Source organism: Alternaria viburni, assembly GCF_023758015.1.
Source record: "Alternaria viburni strain BMP 2772 chromosome Unknown scaffold_29, whole genome shotgun sequence".
In the NCBI taxonomy this organism is placed as follows: domain Eukaryota; kingdom Fungi; phylum Ascomycota; class Dothideomycetes; order Pleosporales; family Pleosporaceae; genus Alternaria; species Alternaria viburni.
Genome location: NW_026055798.1, coordinates 202,852 through 215,959, shown reverse-complemented (window position 1 = coordinate 215,959; position 13,108 = coordinate 202,852). Strand labels below are relative to the sequence as shown.

The window sequence follows — 13,108 nt, the reverse complement described above, 5'->3', positions numbered from 1 at the left end:
GTCGTTGCAGCCGAAGCTCAAGTACACAACGGGGTGTCATGCAAAGAAGTACGAGATCTTGAAGGGAAAGACCAAGTTTTATTGCGTGCTCCACATGACCAAGATCGGGGAGAAACGAACGCGCGGATCCACGACTATACATGCCCACCACATGGTCCCACACTTTGCCGTCATGTTTTTCGACTCAAAATACACCTCATCCCGATGCGCTTGGCGCTGCAAGACGACACATCTCTTCGGCTTTGGAGCTGGGTTTGTCGCCTATATCGCCGGAATTTTAAAAGCTCCACCCGCAGCCAAGTTCCTTCGCTTTGAAGTTGTCGAGCAGGTGCTGACAAAGTCGGAACAACCACATTAATAACAAAAAGACATCACGCTTCTTGACTTCTACATCACAATTTTTAACTTCCACACTACATCCAGTTTTACACTTCGTCGCTTCGATACATGCGCTTACAGCATACATCCATATACTATACTCTCACTTCTACGCGCCATGGGTAACCGAGACTCCGACAACACCGCTCCGAGCAGTGCGACTCCACACACAGATTCAACGTCTTCTGCAAACGCACCTCCTATAACCGGGGCAACGCCTGTCAGCACTTCGATTGAGCGACCTCGTGGGGCATACGATCATTTGGGCTATTTCAGAATGGAGCCAGTCTGAACACAGAGACTAAGTGATGCCTATACAATTTGAAGGCGTATTCCCCAACTCTCGTAGTCGTGATTTCACTCTGGGGTTTCCCGTTCGTCTGGGTACCTAGGTAGTGAAGTCGTGAGGGCCACTATCTGCGTCGGAAGACAAAGGGCACGGTCCACTGCGTTGTAAGACTCAAGGCTGCAGTGTGGCGTGATTTTGAATAGCCCCATGTGTTCTCTCCACCCTGGATATACTTAAGGACTTGCAGATTTTGACTGACACCTTACACGCACTCCACGACTCTCAACCACATCGCTTCAGATCAAGGAACGCCATCATCATGGCCACCAAGCAATCGACTGCCCTTAACGCCCTCACTAAGGCGCATCCTAGAGTCCCCTTACCACTATCGGGCGGCAACTCGAAGCCAGCAGATCCGCGCAAACATTCCCTCGTTACTCTACCCGCTGAGCTTCGGAACAAGATCTTTGAGGATCTCGTCGAGTTCTCCGAGCCCGTCAAGGTTACCTTCCGTCGACATTTTGAATACAGCTCAGAGCGCATAAGCTTCTCGCTCCAACCAGAACATCAGCGTCAGAGGAGCTTGCTTCTGACATGTCGGACTATTTACTCGGATGTGGCTTCGGCTTTCTATGCCAACAACAAGTTCCTCATAGCTCCGGACAGCTACCAATACTCACAGCGTAGTCAGGCGACTGCGGATGAGGTTGCTGTATTATTTTTCCAGCGAGTGGGCTCGCAGGTTCATTGGATCCGTAAAGTTATCCTCGATATTACGAGTAGGCCGTGGGCCTTGAACTTCGATAGATGTGCATTCCCGTACACATACGACGTGCTTGAGGTCGGCATACTTTTGAGATTCCTCTGGCACCACCGCCTCGCTATCGACGTCGCTTACTTGCAAGACAAGGGAGCTTCCCGGGATGTATGTAATCCTCCAGCGATGACCCGGGTCATGCGGTGTATTCTCGAAGGCCAAGTGATGCTAAAGGCATCTCGCAGTCAGATGCTCGAGATTGCAATCAAATATGACGGCTCCGGTGGTATGTTCCGTTTGGGTAGAGCACCACCTTCTGGCGCACCAAGCCGATTCGCACCCGATCGCGAGCTGCAAATCTACAATTTTGCCGCTGAGGATAGTGGACGGTGCCTTACCTTGACAAAGCCGACACCCCCTACCTTGCTGACCTTACCCGTTCATCCCGTACTCTCCAAGATCTTTTCCGAGGTTCTCAGTGAACGGGAGAATATCTGCATCGATCTTGATGTGGACACAAGCTTGCCAGTCAACTTCACTCACGCCAGCAGACGGCTTCATGAGACCTGTTGGGCAAGCTTGCTACAAGCCGCATCGTACACATTGCTGCTTCATTCAAGAGAAAAGCGCAGTACGTTCACTAACTTTAGCAAACTCGCTTGCATCTTACATCGTACATTTACCACTCCCGAGGATCCCGGACAAAAATACCACGGGATATCAAGGCCTTTGCGATGGTCAGCGCCCCATTGGAAGCTCGAAAACTCACAAGAGCTTAGCGTTGTGCTGGAGTTCGACTTAGCAGATCCGACCGCCTTGGAAGACCTGCGCATCAGCGTGCTGCCCTTACTCTTGGAGACATCTTCGTATTGGGGTGATCGCACTGTCACGATCCGTTCATTAACCTCTACACAGGGTGGCCGTTCCCTTTTCGCCGAGCAAACAATCACGTTTCAAGAACTTCGACTGAACGCTTTGAATGCGCTGGAGGACACATTCGGTGAGACTGTTGAGTACGCAGCTACTACGCTGTGGATAAACGGGTTGGGAAAGGTCGTCGAGACAGAGTTCAGTCGTTTCTCTAGCCCGTATCGCATCCAGTACGATCCGGCAGAAGCATCCGGGGGAGTCGGCGGTAGGAAATCGCGTAAAGTGTCCTCTATTTACCCAAAGGATCAGTACTTCCACCGACAAAAGACCCGACACGACTGCCAATCAAAAAATTGCTGGCTGCTGTTCCCATCTCAGTACTCCGCGGTAGCGGTACTGGATTATCTCGAAGAGATCTTGATCAGATATGATGTTGAGCATAGACCTGATTCGGGCAATGTGTAAGTATACAGTATGTTCCACTGATAGAATGAACCAACTGACAGTTGCTAGCGAAGTCGAAAAGATCATGTTGACACAGCTGATACCGGCGGAAATCTGCGGTCTCCGCCGACAAGACGAATCGCTGTGGAATCCTAGGATAAATCTACGTTTTCTTAAGTTGATGAATAGTTAGTGTTGCTGCTGAGCGTATCGCTCAGGTATGAGCTACTCCATTGGAGCGAAAGGATCACGGAGATAGAGATGACATAGGCGCAAGAATAGATTTTCGTCGATCATGTACCATTGCTGGACATCGGGCGAGATACGCATGTGCCGTATATTGTATGTCTGTCATTACATTAGCGATTTCATTCATACTGTAAGCAGGTCCAGCCTTTGCGTACAACCCATGGTCATCACTGGGTGAACATACGTCAACATTCGTAAACATCTCACGCTCGAAGTCAAGCTCGTCCCCTTAATTTCAGTCCTTTTTCACGTTCTCATCCTTCGAATCGCTCTTCTTCTCTTCTTCCTTGTCACCAGACCCGCTTCCGCTGCCCTTGTAGTGGCTACCTTCTTTTCCTGGCTCAAATACCGTATTGCCTCACAACAACTCAGCACGCATGTCTACAAAATCAGGGGCGTTGACATACAGGAAGCGCAATGCGCCCAAGCACCGTCTTTCGTCAAATCAGCCCCTGCACCGCACTCTGGACATTCGACCATAGCAAAGCTTCCTAATCGGGTTTCGGAGGATGGGTAACAGATTCGGTTTAGGATGTGGTTGATGATCAATGTTCGGTTGCGATCTTGCGATAGAGTTTCAATACAGGTTGCGTGCTTGCGCTAAAGTGAGGGGCATGATGTCATAGACCAATCAGATACCGCGGAAGCATCTCATCAAGCTTACGACCATTGGAGTTCTACACCGATGTACTCCTATTCTTGGAGAGGGAATGAGGGATATAGAAGAAGGCCCGAAGTTGGGCTTACATCTTTCCATCAGTAATCTTTCATGCGGTGGCTGACCTGGCGTGTTACAGACATTCGTATAGCCTGAACGCCAGCGGCCCTGCAGCATGCAAGAAGGATGGCGCATATGGGACTCTGGTTCTGCTACCGCATAGTTCGCATCCTACCAAAGTTCTGAATGCGATGTGCGAGCCATCAGTTCCCTGGGCTATCGATACGAGTCAGTCTGCATCCAGGTTGACGTCTTCCGCCGTCTTCCGCCCGTCGTGGCGGCCAATCCTCAACTCCAAGAGTTCCCAACAACCAGAATACATTCATCCTGCAGTGCTTGCGCAATGCGATCCTTCCGAACTTATTGACTCGCATTTGGACAGATCATCCTTATGGATGCTGTGCGACTCAGACCCCTATAATGCCGCCAATGACGGCGCTCAGCTGCGAATCCTCAGATCACAAAGAGGCCGCGCCGGACACGGTACGCACGTACTGCCGCTGGACCAGGGCCAGAGTCGATGGTATCGCAGCGATGAAACCGATTAGTTTACCGGAATACATCACCGCGAAGGGAACGAATAGCCCGATGGCTAGATTCTTGAGTATGAGATGTGCATCTTGTCGCAGCTGCAACACAGTAGGCGTAGCAAGCGGCAGCGCAGGTTTTTCGTCTTCCTCTTTCTCTCATCTGATTGCTGGAGTCATTGCGACAGTAGTAATCCGGGGTCGAAACTTGCAACATTCACCGTTGACGTGCATCTACCGCATAAACCTGCTCGCGGAGCTGAACAACTCAGGGGCGATGCACCCATCAAAAACGAAGCCATTGCTTCAGCAGCTCCAGGTATGTGAATCATGCCACGCGACTACCCGCTTGCGATAGCCTCACTATACCCAGCCGAGCGAGCGCCTAGACCCAGAGTAGTCTAGCAGTCGCGTGGTAAACGGCTCATCCGCAACCAACATTTGACGATGGATGCCTGAGGGGCCCTGGCCCATCTGCCGTGTCAAAGCAACGGTTCCCTCCCCACCGCATCTGCATTGCGCAAGTTCGTCTCCGCGCTGAAGGACGGAAGGTTTGCTTCGAACTTTATTGTTCCTGCAGGTGGTAGCCTTCACAGGACATATGGCCGGACGCCTCATCAGTCCACGCTGTCGCATGTCAGAATGGCGGGAAATACGATGCTTGCAGCGGTCCGTATATAGCGTCGATGAGCCGGATCCCGAGGTGCGAAACTTTAAACTTGTTCAACATCTCTTCAGGCCCTGAGTATCTAGGCTTTTCTTTCTTCTTGTTTGCCTGTTCGTCTTCTCGTCTTGTCTTACCCGTGGCTTCCGTTCACATTTTGTCCGTCGACGGGTGTGTAGCTTTGGTAGAATCGCAGCATACGAGGATTCCTTGAGTATCTCACGAAGCCCATGACAACTAGCCGCACGTAGCGTGCAAGACAATTGCAATACCCCAGACTCCTCCGTATCCTCACTTTCTGGTCAAACCCCACGACACCACACCACTCGATGGCCGACCCTATGGCCGCGGTGCCATACTCCAACAAAGCCGCCATCTATCTCGGACCCGTCGTTTCTTTCGGGGTCGTCGCGCTTTTCCTGGTTATCGCGCGCATCTACACACGGATACAGAGGACTGGAAAACTATTGCTTGATGACTGGATCATCGTTGTCGCAGAACCACTCTCTTTGATCGGCATATGTTTGGCTATCGCATCCACGGCATACGGATGGGGCAAACCAGCGGCATCCTTCACACCCGAGACGCTCAAGCAGACATTGAGACTACAGTTCGCCCTCCAAACTGTATGGCTTCTTACGCTCTGGCTTGTACGACTCTCTGTCGCGTGCTCACTGCTGCGCTTCGGGACTGAAAGGCTTTGGCGATGGCCGTTGTACTTCATCATGGGCCTACAAACAACAATCTCATGGAGTTACTTCGTCATCCAATTTGCGCAATGCACACCCGTCAGCTCGAACTGGGATACCGGTATCTCTTCCAAATGCTGGGATCTGGGCCCCATCGTCATCTACGGATGGGTCATTGCTGGTAAGACCTCCAGAGGTGCTACTCATACACGACCCAACTAACTCGCTTGATAGGCATTTACATCGCCATGGATCTCACACTCTCACTCATGCCAATCCGGCTGATCCGCACCCTGAACCGCTCCCAATCTGAGAAGATACTCATCGGCTTCCTCATGGCCCTTGGTCTCCTTGCAACCGCGATAAACTGCGCCAAGATGACAACATTCACCACGTTCGGCCAAGGCGACGTGATGCAAGCGACCATCGTACCTTCACTGTGGGCCAAACTCGAGGAAGAGATCGGCATTATCGCTAGTTCGCTTCCTTGGCTCAAGAGCCCCGCTGAGAACTGGTTGAAGAAGATGGGCATACTGAAGGAGCATCAGCTCACCAAGCCGAGTTTCGTGGCTGATATGAGCTTGCCGACTGTGAAAGATGATGAAGAGGATATAAATAGTAATGATGCGGATAGTACGAAAGTGAAGGGAAATGTTAGGGTGGATTCGGTGGCCACCGCACTGGGTACTAAAGGTTCCAACAACAGCCTGCCCAAAGACCCGAACAGTAATACCTGGCAGGCTGTTTAATCGCGACGACCATGTTACGACTTTCCTCTGGGATGCATGCCAAATATTTCGGCTTTAGCGCGGCGCTCTGGCGTTTTTGAGAGTCCGGCCTGTGACTCTACGGATTTGAGGGACACACAAAGGCACCGATTGCCTCTTTGCATGATCAACAAAAAATACATACACCTTAATACCAACAATGCTGGCCGTACGAGCTGAGAACTGACTTTCGTAACAGTTTGAGGAGTAAGAGTTTGGTGATGCCGCACTTCGGCGACATTCGCCCGAAGCTCTGCGAAATCTCGGATTATTACTAACAGAAAACCGCTTACTCCGCATTTTCGCAAACCATCGCCAGGACTTTGCGGAAGCCTTCCTTTTGCGCGTTTGTTTGCGCAAATTTTGTCCTCCCTGTTGTTGCAGGGCCTGTTTGTAGGTGTAGCAGCAGGGCCAGAGGTTCTGTTGTCTTTGTGTCGACGCATGCCAGCCATACCTACAAACAGTGGCATCAGCAAAGATCGTGAATTCAAACAGTGTGATGCCGCGGTCATTAACAGCACTAAAACGGCACGCGCCATTAGTCCGGGGTGCATGATCCAGGCTCGATCCGCGATGGTGACGTCCCACCGGTCGTTATTCCCTTCTCTAGGTTCTGTTTACCGCGTCTATGCTTTCATCAAGCTTTCTCTCTTTCCGCATTTCCACTTCTTGACATCGCGACCACTACTACATCCCAATATTGACACTGGATAATCCTCGACACCACTGGCTTAAGTCACACGTTCTCCTCGAGTATCTGTTGTAGTCGCCGCCGCGCGCGTAAACTAGGCATCTTCCGCCTTCACGATGCCGATATGGGATCCTCTTGTGCCCGTTGAGCGCGTAATCCAGCGTGGTCTTGCACGCCTTCCACAACCTATCAGCCACTGGCTTGGATACCGAACAAAAGCGGCACCAGCTGCTCGCACATGGGTCGTCTGTGTCTGGGGCTTCATCGGCGCCTTCTGTGGGCTTAGCGTCATTCTCGCCATATTTGGGCATACAGACTACATGAGAAGTCGCGCCGTACCACCAATCATCGCTTCATTTGTGAGTTCTCCGACTCTTTGTATATCTGATATTAAAGAGAACTAACATCTCCATAGGGTGCCTCCGCAATCCTCTGCTACGGCGCCATCGACGTGCCCTTCTCGCAACCACGCTCCCTAATCTTCGGCCACTTCTTCAGCGGCCTAGTCGGAGTCATCGTAGCAACAATATTCCAGTTCGACCTCGAGAAAGATCCTTACCCACGACTGCAATGGCTCGCAGCTGCTTTGGCCACAGCTATCGCTCTCGTTGTCATGCATCTGACCAAGACGACTCACCCACCTGCTGGAGCCACAGCACTCATGCCGTGTGTTGACCAGCATATCTGGGCGCTGCGATGGTACTTCTTGCCGGTCTTGCTGCTATCGTCGACCGTTGTGCTGGTTACAGCCATGATGGGAAATAATGTTCAGCGGCGATACCCGGTGTTCTGGGTTGCGCAGATTCCGCCACCACCACCGCCACCGAAGGCCGAGGAGAAAAAGGATGCGATCAAAGGGGGTTCTTCTGATGGAAGCGTGGATGGATCACACAAGGACGTGGAGAGAGGACCTCTGTAAGTTCTCTTCGTAGAAGCATTAAAACGAGCATCTCCATCGTCATTTTGGTGTTATGATATAGCCAGCGATATGTTTTGGTCAGCATATTAGTTAATAACAGTTTATGTCGTCGATAGCTCTAACATTCTTGGGATGAACCGAAAGAAATCAGTCACTCGGAGTGCTTACTAAGCGACGAGCTTCTGATGCCGAATCTTCCGCAACAGTGCCCATCCTTCACACTTTGACACATGTGTTGATTTGGTATCATGGATTGTATTAACACTACTACGAATCTACTTAGATATCTTCATCTATCGCGACTCAATCAAACGCACCATCAAACTTAAACCTTCTCCACCCACACAGTCCTAGCCACACTCGGCACACCCTCCGCACTGACAGCAAACAGATACCACGCTCCCGGCAATACGACACCAGAGTCATTCATGATGGGCAAGACGACCTCTTCACCCTCAACCCTTGGCTGGAGCGGAATTCGCCTCTGATCACTGTTGACGTTGTGTGTAACACTTCCAATCCTGATGAAAGAGAACTTCACACCGTCGGCCGAACCTTGCATCTTGACCCTCAGCTCACCGCCTGGGGCGACGATGCTGTTGGCAACGTTCTCGATGATCGGGCGAGGAGCGCCGGTTTGGAGGTATGCTGGTGTAAAGATCTGGCCGTTGGGGTGGTCGACTGTGTCTTTGCAGTGATAGGACGGTCCACCGGTTCCGTCATCCCAGCAGAGACCTCCTCCTCCACTGAAGACGGTGGCATCGGGTAGTAAGATAGAAACGGAGTGGTAGTTACGAGGAATGGCTTCAGCGGGCAGCTCGGTAAAAGTCTTGGTTGCGGGGTCAAACATCTCGGGGATGAAGACGGGGTCGATGTCTGTGAAGCCTGCAGCCCAACGCTGTCCACCAGTGATCAAGAGCTTGCCGTCGGGAAGGACGACGATGTTTGCGAAAGCGCGAGGGTGGTGCATATCGGCGATTCGTTCGGCTGTCACCGGTGCGCCGACGTAGTTGATTTCCATCAGATGCGCGACTGCGAGACCGGGCGCTTGATCATAGTACTGGGCTCCACCTGCAGTGAAAATCTTTCCAACATCGTACATGACGTGGACACCGCACATGGCGTCGTTGACATCGTCGCGGATGCCTGCTGGGCTGACGCCTCCTTCGCCATCGGTGTAGTACCAGTTCATCGCTTTGCTGGGCCCGGCCTGGAAGATAGTGCCGTTGCGCCAGGGAAAGAGCCAGGCGTGGTTGTCCTCGCGGAAGATACCCTCGTGGTCGGTCGTCAACATCGGCTCGACGGCAGCACCAGGAAGAAGTGTCCATGTGTTCTGTACGGGGTCGTAGATCTCTCCTGGCTTTCCACCTCTTGGGCCACTCCAAGATCCACCAATAGTGAAGACATTTCCGTTGGAGAGGATAGCGCTACTTTGGTAGCCACGGGGTACTTTCATATCCGGTCCGGGAGCGAATGTGTTTGTCTCCGGTTGGTATATGGTTGTCTTCTCCGCATTGCTTCCTCCTGTGATCACCAACCTTCCGTCGGCCAAGGAGCTCATACCAGGGCAGAACATGTCGTGGTTGGTTTCAGCAACCTGACGAGTAGTCATCTGTCCGGAGACCAAATTGTACTCTGCGAACTGAGTGAGACCACGTTCACCCCCGAAGGCGTTCGGTGAGAATGCCGAATACACCATCATGCGAGTCGGAGTCGGCCATTCCGGAACGATATAGGCTGCAACGGGAATGATCGGAAAGTCGATTACTGGACCCCATGATCCTTGGCCCTGAGCGAGGGTGTTTGAGTAGAGAAATGGCAGAAAGGCAGCCGCTGCCTTTGCGTGTGAAAACATTAGATATTAGGATATTAGAGCACACAATAGGTGCAAGAAGATGAATGCGAAAGCGACTGTCGGTGGGTGGTGCTCGTATCTGAAGGTGTCCACGATATGTTTGTTTTATATCAACAAACGTTGCTTTTCCCGCACACCCTTCTTCGGATCACGATGCCTGACTTGTTGTGCGCCAATGCAGTCGAGCACGTCCTAATTGGTAGTCGATCCCAATGACTATGAGCCGAGACCTGTTCGAGAACCAAGAGTTACAACACCAGCTCGGCACATGCTCTTAGGGTAGTGCTATACCCATTGTATTACACCGAGTGGTACTACATCCGGACAAGGACGCGCGATGATACGGCAGCACCTGCAGGTGTGGTAGTGCTATTTCTCGAAGGGTACATTGTTGATGTATCATCGCCTCATCATGTACCGCGTGAGATACTTAGATCGATCCTGCCTGTAAGCTTTACGAGAAGAGGCTCGCGTAAGATAGGGCTGAGAAGCTGGACAGCCGCCATCCGTCTTGGTCGCACCGTAACGCGACTTGGCCTAAGCGTGGCACAGAAATAGTTTATCGATTGTTGGCGGCTGTTGCGGGGCAATACTATTATCGCACGTTGAAGACTCTCACCGATGCGGGGTGTGTCTGGGCCGGATCTGACGATGCGTTGGCTGAAGTTTGTGCGCGAGAAAGAACGTTGGGACGTAGGGGTGAGAGCTCGGCACGTGCTCGGTACCGATGACGTTGAGCACTGATAAGCCTGCGGTCGTTGCGATAAGAGACCCCATGGCAACGACAGTTTGGACTCAGCACGTGGAATCTCGGGGCCATCTTCTATCACCATCGAGATGGCATTGACATGGTTCGAATACCATAAAGTAATAAATCCCTTGGAAGACCCTTCGACGTCATACAGGCTGCGCATACGGATCGCTTTCACTCCGGCTTCAACAACTCCGCCATCTTCATCCTCAACGCCTTTTCAGCTGCCGGCCAACCCTGCCCCAGCCTCCGACAAAACGAATTCACATCAACGCGTCTGTACTCAGGCATTTCCCTCAGCAGCAGCTTCACAACATCCCTACACCGAAAGTCTTTGTCCAAGGCCGCTAACACCAGCTGATACATCGCGGATTTGCGTGTGAGGTTTACATCCGAAGGCTGACAGAACTCCTTCATAGCCTGGGCGTATATCTCGCGGTAGCGCTCGATGGCCCAAGTCATATGTGGCAGCCGACCTAAGCCGTAGTCTGGGAGCCAGTCGCGACGAAGAAAGGTAGGCATTGATGTGTAGCCAATGCAGCGTGGCACCGCTGCGCAAGCATCCCAGTCGATGATGCCAGTCACATTACCATCATCATCTACCAGGATATTCTGGAGGTCGAGATCATCGTGTCGGATGACAAATGTTTCGCGCACCGGTACGCTATGGCTACCGCACCCGGCCTGAGAGATTCCATCGTGTAGTGGCGTTGACGGTTTGAACGGAGCAGAAGACAGAATGATCCGCATCACTATTTGAACGCCAAGTTCTGTCATCCCATCGCTATCGAGAGAGTCCTCAGGCTCGCATAGCCTGTCGAGGCCAGCAGCGAAAAAGGCTTCGCTGGACGCAAATGATCCATAAGACGTCGGCTCTTCCATGTTCATCTTGCAGTGCCACCGCCAGGCCGGTGCGATGAACTTTGGGTTCTTATCTTCCGGACATCCGTAGCTAGGCACGCCAGTATACGGAAACTCGAGTGTCGCAAGTTGGCTCATAGCTTGTGCAAGAGAGCGCAGGAAGGTAACGCGCCTTTGCTCGACCTCCGGAGAAGGGTCGTCGGCCTCAAGGTGTAGATCGTCAGATTTGAACATTCTGTAGGGTTGACCGAGCCACAGATCCGTCGCCGCTATACCTTTGATCTTCTTCATGAGTATGTACGGCGCCCCTATAGCATTCTGTAGGCCGCCGTCGTATGCGACAATCTCTGGTACTGGACAGTCTGTATGGTGGCGAATATGCTTCAGCAACTGAGCTTCACATTCCAACATCATACGGTCGTTCATACCCCACTCTTTCGGTGTGCCGTGTGCAGGTATCTTGAGAACATACTCTTGCGGAGTTTCATCATCGCGCTCAACCGTCAAAAAAATTGCATGGTGGAACGAGCCCTCCGTCCGATGTGTGACGCGACAGCTGCCAGGGGACAACTTCCTTTCAGGATCGACGAGATCGAGTACCATTTCCCCCAGGGCTGCGCGCGATATGCCTCGAATGGCTTTGAAGTTTCGGCGGTCGTATTCGCGTCCCGAGGGCTCGCCGTCGTCGCTATAAACGGTCGCGAGGGTTACTCCTTCGGAAGCTTGAGCCACTATACTACTCTTCGGTGAAGGTCGTCGGCGGTCACCAGCAAGTGGGACTCTACTGTAGTCGACGTAGTGACTCGGCGGCCGTATTCGATCCACGGTGGTGGCTGAAGTTGTTCGTTGTAGGAAGATTCTCGAGCGAGTCAATGGTACCGCTTCTTCTGATGCACCGTGGACAGTTCCCTTCCCCCATACCCAGGATGACCGAGGCCGTGGAGTCTTTACGCTCGTTCCCAAACGTGAGCTCAGCATTCGTTTGAGCCCTCCTGGTTTCGGTCGCGCGCTACCATCGTCTAACGAAAGTCTGGAATTTGTTCGTAACAGAGACCACCGCTTGTTTCGCACTCTGTCCCATACCGAAGGCCGTGTCGTCGGTATCGCAGTCTCTCTAGGCATGGTTGGGATTCTTGCGCTGATGGGGTTGCGTTGGCTTGGATGCGGGGAGAGAAATACTGTGGTTGAACGCGTCGTGAAGCAGAGTCGGGGGTCCGAACTTGGGTGAATGCTTTGGCCCACACGCCCAACCCAAGGCTATACCTTCTGTCACATGACCATTTTGGTCCGTGCAGGTTTGGGTGTGGCCTTCACGACTTCACTACCCAGACGAATGGGAACCCCCAGAATGACATCACGACGACATGCGCGCATCAAAGGACCGTTATGCTGCCGTAGAGAACAAATTCTCATTAAATCGTGTAATTACGTCAGCCCAGCTACATACTCGACTACGCACCGCGATCCACTATCCCACCAACACCCTCCCTTTTCCATGCGCCACACCCCATTCTCTCTTGTTCTTCGCTTTTCTACGAGCTCTGCCGGACAATCAAAGTCGGCCTTCGACGGACCAGAGCGAGCCGTCGCCCGCCGTCCTCAGCGGTGAACCTATGGTATTGATCGTGTGCAGGTATCATTACCCGAGGCCAGCGGTCAAAGTCATCAGCCTCTCTCCA

General features: G+C 52.3%; 5 protein-coding genes across 5 annotated transcripts; 3 read left to right on the top strand and 2 right to left on the bottom strand.

The window, feature by feature from the left end:
- Positions 1-986: 986 nt before the first annotated feature.
- Positions 987-2,759, top strand: J4E79_010236 (uncharacterized protein; the record flags this gene model as incomplete). The annotated part of the gene is made up of 1 exon (XM_049359075.1): positions 987-2,759. The coding sequence occupies one exon, from the start codon at positions 987-989 to the stop codon at positions 2,757-2,759; it is 1,773 nt and encodes a 590-aa protein (XP_049206453.1).
- A 2,466-nt stretch (positions 2,760-5,225) lies between these two features.
- On the top strand, positions 5,226-6,334 carry J4E79_010235 (uncharacterized protein; the record flags this gene model as incomplete). Its single annotated transcript, XM_049359074.1, has 2 exons — positions 5,226-5,766; positions 5,820-6,334. 2 exons carry the CDS (start codon positions 5,226-5,228, stop codon positions 6,332-6,334), a joined length of 1,056 nt encoding a protein of 351 aa, XP_049206452.1.
- An 825-nt stretch (positions 6,335-7,159) lies between these two features.
- Positions 7,160-7,962, top strand: J4E79_010234 (uncharacterized protein; the record flags this gene model as incomplete). Its single annotated transcript, XM_049359073.1, has 2 exons — positions 7,160-7,402; positions 7,459-7,962. The coding sequence occupies 2 exons, from the start codon at positions 7,160-7,162 to the stop codon at positions 7,960-7,962; spliced, it is 747 nt and encodes a 248-aa protein (XP_049206451.1).
- A 325-nt stretch (positions 7,963-8,287) lies between these two features.
- Positions 8,288-9,817, bottom strand: J4E79_010233 (uncharacterized protein; the record flags this gene model as incomplete). Its single annotated transcript, XM_049359072.1, has 1 exon — positions 8,288-9,817. One exon carries the CDS (start codon positions 9,815-9,817, stop codon positions 8,288-8,290), a length of 1,530 nt encoding a protein of 509 aa, XP_049206450.1.
- A 925-nt stretch (positions 9,818-10,742) lies between these two features.
- Positions 10,743-12,407, bottom strand: J4E79_010232 (uncharacterized protein; the record flags this gene model as incomplete). The annotated part of the gene is made up of 1 exon (XM_049359071.1): positions 10,743-12,407. One exon carries the CDS (start codon positions 12,405-12,407, stop codon positions 10,743-10,745), a length of 1,665 nt encoding a protein of 554 aa, XP_049206449.1.
- Positions 12,408-13,108: the final 701 nt, after the last annotated feature.